The sequence below is a fragment of the Oncorhynchus mykiss genome, chromosome 8 (genome assembly GCF_057628025.1).
Source record: "Oncorhynchus mykiss isolate SJ-2025 chromosome 8, ASM5762802v1, whole genome shotgun sequence".
Classification (NCBI taxonomy): domain Eukaryota; kingdom Metazoa; phylum Chordata; class Actinopteri; order Salmoniformes; family Salmonidae; genus Oncorhynchus; species Oncorhynchus mykiss.
Genome location: NC_143029.1, coordinates 82964198 through 82974683, shown reverse-complemented (window position 1 = coordinate 82974683; position 10486 = coordinate 82964198). Strand labels below are relative to the sequence as shown.

At 45.9% G+C, this 10486-nt stretch overlaps 1 protein-coding gene across 1 annotated transcript; it reads left to right on the top strand.

Moving 5' to 3' along the window:
* Positions 1-6474: 6474 nt before the first annotated feature.
* LOC110530802 (secretogranin-2b) lies at positions 6475-9536 on the top strand. The gene is made up of 2 exons (XM_021614068.3): positions 6475-6633; positions 7331-9536. Exon 2 carries the CDS (start codon positions 7331-7333, stop codon positions 9110-9112), a length of 1782 nt encoding a protein of 593 aa, XP_021469743.1. The 5' UTR covers positions 6475-6633; the 3' UTR covers positions 9113-9536.
* The last annotated feature ends 950 nt before the right edge of the window (positions 9537-10486 follow it).

The following is a 10486-nucleotide window of genomic DNA, read 5'->3' as shown; positions in this document are numbered from 1 at the left end:
TCCTCATAACCCTGATATCTGGTCCTCATCCACATGACCCTGATCCCTGTTACCTCATCCTCATAACCCTGATCTCTGTTACCTCATCCTCATAACCCTGATCTGTTACATCATTCTCATAGCCCTGATCTGTTACCACATCCAAAGGACCCTGATCTCTGTTACCTCATCCTCATAACCCTGATATCTGGTCCTCATCCACATGACCCTGATCCCTGTTACCTCATCCTCATAACCCTGATCTCTGTTCCCTCATCCTCATAACCCTGATCTCTGTTACCTCATCCTCATAACTCTGATCTATGTTACCTGATCCAAAGCACCCTGATTTCTGTTACCTCATCCTCATAGCCCTGATCTGTTACCACATCCAAAGGACCCTGATCTCTGTTACCTCATCCTCATACTCATGATCTCTGGTCCTCATCCACTTGACCCTGATCTCTGTTACCTCATCCTCATAACCCTGATCTCTCTGTTTCCTCATCCTCATAACCCTGATCTCTGTTACCTCATCCTTCGTAACCCTGATATCTGTTACCTCATCCTCATAACCCTGATCTCTGTTACCTCAGCCTCATAACCCTGATCTCTGGTCCTCATCCACATGACCCTGATCTCTGTTACCTCATCCTCATAGCCCTGATCTGTTACCTCATCCTCATAACCCTGATCTCTGTTACCTCATCCTCATAACCCTGATCTGTTACCTCATCCTAATAACTCTGATCTCTGTTACCGCATCCTCATAACCTTGATCTTAGGTCCTCATCCACATGACCCTGATCCCTGTTACCTCATCCTCATAACCCTGATCTGTTACCTCATCCTAAAAACCCTGATCTCTGTTACCTCATCCTCATAACCCTAATCTGTTACCTCATCCTAATAACCCTGATCTCTGTTATCTCATTGTCATAACCCTGATCTGTTACCTCATCTTCATAACCCTGATCTCTGTTACCTCATCCTCATAACCCTGATCTCTGTTACCTCGTCCTCATAACCCTGATCTCTGTTACCTCATCCTCATACTCATGATCTCTGGTCCTCATCCACATGACCCTGATCTCTGGTCCTAATACACATGACCCCGATCTCTGTTCCCTCATCCTCATAACCCTGATCTCTATTACCTCATCCTCATTACCCTGATCTGTTACCTCATCCTCATAACCCTGATCTGTTACCTCATCCTCATAACCCTGATCTCTGTTACCTCATCCTCATAACCCTCATCTCTAGTCCTTATCCACATGACCCTGATCTCTGTTACCTGATCCTCATAACCCTGATCTGCTACCTCATCCTCATAACCCTGATCTCTGCTACCTCATCCTCATAACCCTGATCTCTGTTACCTCATACTCATAACCCTGATCTGTTACCTCATCCTCATAACCCTGATCTGTTATCACATCCACAGGACCCTGATCTCTGGTCCTGATCCACATGACCCTGATCTCTGGTCCTCATCCTCATAACCCTGATCTCTGTTCCTCATCCTCATAACCCTGATCTGTTACCTCATCCACATGACACGGATCTCTGTTACCTCATCCACACAACCCTGATCTCTGGTCCTCATCCACATAACCCTAATCTGTTACCTCATCCACAGGACCCTGATCTCTGGTCCTCATCCACATGACCCTGATCTCTGGTCCTCATCCTCATAACCCTGATCTGTTACCTCTTCCACATGACCCTGATCTCTGGTCCTCATCCTCATAACCCTGATCTGTTACCTCATCCACAGGACCCTGATCTCTTGTCCTCATCCACATGACCCTGATCTCTGGTCCTCATCCTCATAACCCTGATCTCTGGTCCTCATCCTCATAACCCTGATCTGTTACCTCATCCACATGATCCTGATCTCTGATCCTCATCCACATAAACCCTAATCTGTTACCTCATCCACATGACCCTGATCTCTGTTCCTCATCCACCTGACCCTGATCTCTGGTCCTCATCCACATGACCCAGATCTCTGGTCCTCATCCTCATAACCCTGATCTGTTACCTCATCCACATGACCCTGATCTATGTTCCTCATCCACATGACCCTCATCTATGTTCCTCATCCACATGACCCTGATCTATGTTCCTCATCCACATGACCCTGATCTACGAACAGATATAGCCCTTGGTTCTCCCCAGACCTGACTGCCCTTAACCAAGACAAAAACATCCTATGGCGTTCTGCATTAGCATCGAACAGCCCCCGTGATATGCAGCTTTTCAGGGAAGCTAGAAACCATTATACACAGGCAGTTAGAAAATATCCAAGGCTAGCTTTTTCAAGCAGAAATTTGCTTCCTGCAAAACTAACTCAAAAAAGTTCTGGGACACTGTAAAGTCCATGGAGAATAAGAACACCTCCTCCTAGCTGCCCAATGCACTGAAGATAGGAAACACTGTCCCCACTGATAAATCCACTATAATTGAGAATTTCAATAAGCATTTTTCTACGGCTGGCCATGCTTTCCACCTGGCTACCCCTACCCCGGTCAACAGCACTGAACCCCCCACAGCAACTCGCCCAAGCCTTCCCTATTTCTCCTTCTCCCAAATCCAGTCAGCTGATGTTCTGAAAGAGCTGCAAAATCTGGACCCCTACAAATCAGCCGGGCTGTTGATTGGAAAGCAGCTGCGGTCATCCCCCTCTTCAAAGGGGGAGACACTCTTGACCCAAACTTCTACAGACCTATATCTATCCTACCCTGCCTTTCTAAGGTCTTTGAAAGCCAAGTCAACAAACAGATTACCGACCATTTCGAATCTCACCATACCCTCTCTGCAATGCAATCTGGTTTCAGAGCTGGTCATGGGTGCACCTCAGCCATGCTCAAGGTCCTAAATGATATCTTAACCGCCATCGATAAGAGACATTACTGTTCAGCCGTATTCATCAACCTGGCCAAGGCTTTCGACTCTGTCAATCACCACATTCTTATTGGCAGACTCGACAGCATTGGTTTTTCAAATGATTGCCTCATTGCCTGCACCTCCACTGCAAATCTACCATTCCAGTGTTTTATTTGCTATATTGTATTTACTTAGCCACCGTGGCCTTTCTTTGCCGTTAAACCCCTTATCTCACCTCATTTGCTCACATCGTATATAGACTTGTTTCTACTGTATTATTGACTGTATGTTTGTTTTGCTCCATTTGTAACTCTGTGTCGTTGGATGTGTTGAACTGCTTTGCTTTATCTTGGCCAGGTCGCAATTGTAAATGAGAACTTGTTCTCAACTTGCCTACCTGCTAAATAAAGGTGTAATAAAAAATACAAATGTTCCTCATCCACAGGACCCTGATCTATGTTCCTCATCCACAGGACCCTGATCTATGTTCCTCATCCACAGGACCCTGATCTATGTTCCTCATCCACAGGACCCTGATCTATGTTCCTCATCCACATGACCCTGATCTATGTTCCTCATCCACATGACCCTGATCTATGTTCCTCATCCACATGACCCTGATCTATGTTCCTCATCCACATGACCCTGATCTATGTTCCTCATCCACATGACCCTGATCTATGTTCCTCATCCACATGACCCTGATCTATGTTCCTCATCCACATGACCCTGATCTATGTTCTTCATCCACATGACCCCGATCTATGTTCCTCCGGCTAAAATGTATATTTATTCAATAGAGGTTGTGATGATGATGCAGAAGGATTATACTAACGCAGCCCATCACATACACACACAGCAAAACACACACACACACGCACGCACGCACGCACGCACGCACGCACGCACGCACGCACGCACGCACGCACACACACACGCACGCACGCACGCACGCACGCACGCACGCACGCACGCACGCACGCACGCACGCACGCACGCACGCACGCACGCACGCACGCACGCACACACACACACACACACACACACACACACAGAGTAAAACACAAGCACATCTTCATGTGAGACTCTTGCAAATGAATCTGTGTGCTCACGTCAGAGAGGCTCTTCAGGCCCTCTCTCCCTCGAGAACAGTCAGCTGACGGAATGTTAAAGCAAAACACCTCCAATAGCAGCCAAGTGAAACGTGGAGCACCTCAGGACGTGTGGAGGGAGGAATTAGTGGGTACTTGAATGGCTACAACCTTGGTGGGTATGTAAAAAGCTCAAGTTATTGTACACGATGACAGCAAGTCATGTGATGTGATGGTTATGTGAAGTGTGGAGGGCATTTCAAGGGTGAATTGTAAGAGCACTTCTGAGTGAATGCTGTGAGTTTATTGAGCTCTGAGGGAATAGTTTGAAGCACTTTAGAAGGTAGAAGGACAACGAGAAGTACTGTAGTTTGGGCATCAATGCAGGTTATATAATTGAAATGACTCAATTTGCTGAGTTTAATGAGGATCCTTAAGGTTTCAATTAATAAAAGTGTGAATACCATTAAATCATACATTACATGACCAAAAGTATGTGGACACGTGCTCGAACATCTCATTACAAAATCATGGGCGTTAACATGGAGTTGGTCCCCTCTTTGCTGCTTTAACAGCCTCCACTCTTCTGGGAAGGCTTTCCACTAGATGTTAGAACATTGCTGAAGAGACTTGCTTCCATTCAGCCACAAGAGCATTAGTGAGGTTGGGCACTGATGTTGGGCGATTAGGCCTGGCTCGCAGTTGGCGTTCCAACTCATCCCAAAGTTGTTAGACGAGTTTGATGTCAGTCCTCTGTGCAGGTCAATCAAATTCTTCCAAACCATTTCTGTATGGACCTCGCTTTGTGCACGGGGGAATTCTCATGCTGAAACAGGAAAGGGCCTTCCCTAAACTGTTGCCACAAGCTGTAAACACAGAATCGTCATTCTATGCGGTAGCAATAATATTTCCCTACACTAGTACTATGGGGCCAAGCCTGAACCATGAAAAACAGCCCAAGACCATTATTCTTCCTCCACCAAACTTTACAGTTGGCACTATGCATTTGGGTAGGTAGCGTTTTCCTGGCCTACGTCAAACCCAGATTTGTCTGTTGGACTTTCAAATGGTGAAGCGTGATTCATCACTCCAGAGAAAGCTTTTTCTGCTCCAGAGTCCAATAGCGGCGAGCTTTACACGACTCCAGCCGTCGTTTGGCATTGCAAATGGTGATCTTAGGGTTGTGTGTGGCTGCTCTGCCATGGAAACCCATTTCATGAAGCTCCCGACGAACAGTTATTGTGCTGACGTTGCTTCCAGAGGCTGTTTGGAACTCGGTAGTGAGTGTTGCAACCGAGGACAGACGATTTTCACGCGCTAAGCGCTTCAGCACTCGGTGGTCCCGTTCTGTGAGCTTGTGTGGCCTACCACTTTGCGGATGAGCAGTTGTTGCTCCTAGACTTTTCCACTTCACAATAACAGCACTTACAGTTGACCAGGGCAGCTCTAGCAGGGAAGAAATTTGATGAACTGACTTGTTGGATGGTGCTACATTGAAAGTCATTGAGCTCTTCAGTAAGGCCATTCTGCTGCCAATGTTTGTCTATGGGGATTGCATGGCTGTTTACTCGATTTTATACACCTGTCAGCAATGGGTGTGGCTGAAATATAATCCACTAATTTAAAGGGGTGTCCACATACTAATGTATATACAGTGTATCTGAAATAGCGGTATTAAATTCCCTGTATAAATTCCCACCAATACATTGTATTAAATGTCTGTAACTGGGTAGGCCTGTTGACATGTTGTTGATACGCAGCGTTATTATTTAACGCCTGCCACTGCTTTGGCGTTGACATTGCGTGCCACCAGGTCCCTGACCTGCCCGTGACGTGTTGTGATGGGCGTCCTGATCAATGGCCCGATTTTAAATCAATCACTATGCCAGGAGGAGCGCGAGCCATGCCAGTAGATGCATTTACCACCGGCGGCGTCTCTTCTCTGCAGATCATAAGCGAGACAGAGAACTGCGACTGCTACTAAGATTCTGCGGCTCCTCAGTGGTGGGTTCAGGGCGTGAGTCATCACCGGTGGTTTTAACCTCTTATCTTCCGCGAGAGACGGATGTAGTAGGATAACTCCCTGTTACGCCTTATTGTTCTGATAATTCCATTAGGCTAATGCAAATCACTGCAATGGATGTCAACAGACATAGGTGATTTCTGTGGGTGTAGTTTTTATGGTTAAGCTATTGCTTACTGCTTGAGTAAATCTGTGCCTCATTAGCAAATTAATATTTACAAGAACTGCAATCTGAATAGGGTGGTAAATGAAGCTATACAATTAAATGCTGTAAGAATTGATGCCACAGTGATAACTATTGGCCTTCACAAAGCTAATTGGGACAAGCCCAAAAATAACCCACCACTTTTCCAAAGGGAGTTATGAATAGCGCTTGAATAATAATTGATACAGCTAGAAACAGACAATATCCATCTCTATTTTAAGCACACTGCCTTTTCTTAGCATGCTATATCATAAGCCTAAATCATGTATTATGTATTTCCAAAGGCTGGGTATTGCGTGCGTACTGCTGTGATGACGCGCGAGTCAGGTGTTGCCATATATCACCCGGAGCTGTCCTGGTGCTGAAAACAGAATCGCTCGCGCTACGACTGGGAGGAGATGCTATACACGTTTACTACTGTCGTCTGAGCTACTTACCAAAAGGTACAAACTCATGCATGTCTTTTATTTCTCAAACAAAGATTACGATGTTTGTAAGTTATTTGTGGGCTTTCCAGCATTCCGTGTTTAGATTTTCTCTCTCAAGTTCTCATCTCTTATCAGATCTCGGCAATGGCTTGGAATTGATTTGAATAACTGATAGCCTGATAGCTGCGTGCATGTTGTTGTGATGCATGTCAAGTAGTCTGATGCATTTTGACATTGGGCAACATTGAGATGAATGAATTATTATTATATCCTTCAGAAAAGTGTTTCATCGAGATGGTTTGGAGAAAGGCAGCCACAAGCAAAAAAGGTTGCCCTGACAACGGGCAGTGACTCATCCTGTGATGTAGTCTAGTCATTTAAAAACAGTGATTCACAAATATAGCCCACTTTCCCTTGGTGGGTGATTATATCCTGCTCTCGCTATAACCTACTTTTTATCATTTGTGCATTGAGTCATAGCATTCATCACTTATAAGGGTTGTCAATGAACTCGGCATGAATTGAAACACAGATTTTTCATTAAAATAATAATTTGCATTGGAGTGTGGTGGTAACCTCCTTAAAGAGTTAGAAGATTCTAAGAATTTGGAAGATAGAATCTCAGATCAAAATGTAAAAAATGTGCAGGCATATTATTGTGTTAAACTCAGCTCTCTCTCTCTCTCTCTCTCTCTCTCTCTGCTAAATGTAGATGCTGTCACTCCCCAAGCTATCCACGGGGAAAACTGTTGTTCTCGCCTGCCTCCTCCATGCGTGCGCGTCCCTCCCCCGCCATCACAGGCTCAGAGGCGGGGAGTCCGAGGACCGGCAACCCGCTGCATACCCGCCCAGCTCAGACATGATCAAAGCCCTGGAGTACATCGAGAGCCTGAAGCAGCGGACAGATGGGGGCAGAGAGAGAGAGGAGCCAACAAGAGACTATGATGAGGTCGAAAAGTTCCACATCCTCCTCCAGCTCGCCTCTCTCCAGGACGAAGGTGCACCTGAAAGGCAGTCTCCCTCGCCGACCCAGAGGCAGCAAGACATCCCGGCTGAGCAGCTGGTGAGAGCCTTGCTCAGGACCCTCCAGGAGCAGCCCGCTAGTCCCCTCAGACCCGTTCCCGTGGTGTCGGGGAACGAACGTCACACGCACAGGTACCAATCGGTGAACACAGGCAGCCCCGTAAACGCACCTGCCTACGGTGGCTTCCCGAGGCCACACAAGAAGTACCCGCTGATGTTCGAGGACGAGGAGAATAGGGACAGTGCCAAGCGCGCTACGGAGGACCTGGACGAACAATACACCCCTCAGAGCCTTGCCAACCTGCGCTCCATCTTCGAAGAGCTGGAGAAACTATCCACATCCAACGGCCAGAAGCGCGGAATCTTTGATGATGATGATGATTTATTCAGTCTGAGGAACCTGGCCTACGAGGATGTGGCGGGCGGGGAGGAGTGGATTCCTTTAGAGGAGCAGGTCGAGACGGAGGAAGTGGTAAACGGGAGCCACGAGGAGTTCGACAGGGCACTGGAGCAGAACTATGACGAGGATGAAGAGGAGGAAGGCAATGGAATGCAGGTGCAGCGCAGAGCCAGCCAGGACAAAGAGGACCCAGAGGACGATACTAAACTAGTGGATTATTACCTGTTGAAGATACTGGAGATGAGTGAACATGAGACAGCCAAGAGGCAAGCTGGAGAGCAAAAACATAGAGTGATTCGCCACCCCCTGGTCGACCCCCAGGCTCTGAACGAGCTGTTAGAGATCTCCCTCAAGCTCCACACCCCCCCGGAGGACCTCATCGATATGCTGATCACCGAGGAAATCAGAAAACTAGAACGTCACCCGCAAGCCTCTTCCCGCTACAGGACCAAACCGAAAATCAGATACTACAGCCGGAGACTGCCAGTCAAAAACGCTCCTGAGGACATGGACGAGGAAGACTTCTTGAAAATCATTGAAATGGAAACCATCAGCAACGACTATCCTGTGAGTCGGAGGCCGCTCAAAAGTGTCTCTGTCCCGGCCAGGGTTTCAGCACCAGCCGCCCCGGCGAGAGTTTCAGCAGCAGCACCAGCGCCTCCTCCAAAAATCCCAGCTCAGTCCGGCCGAAGGGAAAACTTATTTATGTCGGAGCTCAACAAGATGCCTTTTAGGAGAGAAGCCGATGACGATGACGAGGCGGACGAAGACGAGATAACAACCTTTCTGGCGGCCAAAATATTAACAGAGTACCCTAGCACGATCAGCAAACGCGACACCCAATCACAGGCGAACGGACAGTTTCCTTATGAGCTATACGAACAAGCCATGAAAGATTACTTTGACCAAGCGGACAGTGAGAAAGCAGGCATGCTGACAAAGAGAGATTCAGTAGCTAACGAGGAGGTAGTGGAGTCCGCTGAGACGCAGGTGAAAGATGAGGTAACAACGCCAGAGTCCGAGAAAGAGGAGAAAAAGGAGCATGGCGGAAAACCGTTTGCTGGAATGTAAAGCTAAGATCGGAGGTCACGCACGACATCCTCTACTGAAATATTAATAAGTCATGTTTATACTATCTCAAAATGACCCGTCTGCCGGACGTACTCTGGTTTACATAAATTGTGTATATACATGAAATAACATATATGAATTATATCAGTGTGCTGGGCATGGAGGCAAAGTGTGTTGTGTAAACATCTGGGTTTGTGACTTTCCAATCTTGTAACATTGTGAAAATGTAATTCCCTGATATAGGCTAGAGAGTAAGACCGTCACCGTCCTGCCTTTCAACCCTGTAACGCTGCAAGCTCCGTAATCGCTCAACTCTCTCTATTGATGTGGTATATATATATGCTCATTTTGAAACCATTTTGTACGTGTTTAATAATGTGTGATGAGTTGGAGATGAATAAAGCGTTAGCGCCAGTTTTCTTCATGCTGCGCTGTGTGTTTTTTAATAAACACTGATCACTACAACAGTGATCAGAAATGCCTTCTGAATGATCATACATTGACTCACAGTGATGATCAGATATTGATGATCAGAAATGCCTTCTGAATGATCATACATTGACTCACAGTGATGATTAGATATTGATGATCAGAAATGCCTTCTGAATGATCATACACTGACTCACAGTGATGATCAGATATTGATGATCAGATATGCCTTCTGAATGATCATACACTGACTCACAGTGATGATTAGATATTGATGATCAGATATGCCTTCTGAATGATCATACATTGACTCACAGTGATGATTAGATATTGATGATCAGAAATGCCTTCTGAATGATCATACATTGACTCACAGTGATGATTAGATATTGATGATCAGATATGCCTTCTGAATGATCATACATTGACTCACAGTGATGATTAGATATTGATGATCAGAAATGCCTTCTGAATGATCATACATTGACTCACAGTGATGATCAGATATTGATGATCAGATATGCCTTCTGAATGATCATACATTGACTCACAGTGATGATCAGATATTGATGATCAGAAATGCCTTCTGAATGATCATACACTGACTCACAGTGATGATTAGATATTGATGATCAGAAATGCCTTCTGAATGATCATACACTGACTCACAGTGATGATTAGATATTGATGATCAGAAATGCCTTCTGAATGATCATACACTGACTCACAGTGATGATTAGATATTGATTATCAGATATGCCTTCTGAATGATCATACATTGACTCACAGTGATGATTAGATATTGATGATCAGAAATGCCTTCTGAATGAAGCTTGATTCCACAGTGAAAGTGTGAGAAGTTCCTTTTTCACATCCTTCTTGAGCAAGCTTGAACCTGTGGACAATTCCCGAGGCAGAATCAACAGACTCGAGGTAAGATTATAA

Bases quoted from the DNA above. Each gene is read 5' to 3' on its own strand.
- LOC110530802 (XM_021614068.3), top strand. From the start codon at position 7,331: ATGCTGTCACTCCCCAAGCTATCCACGGGGAAAACTGTTGTTCTCGCC.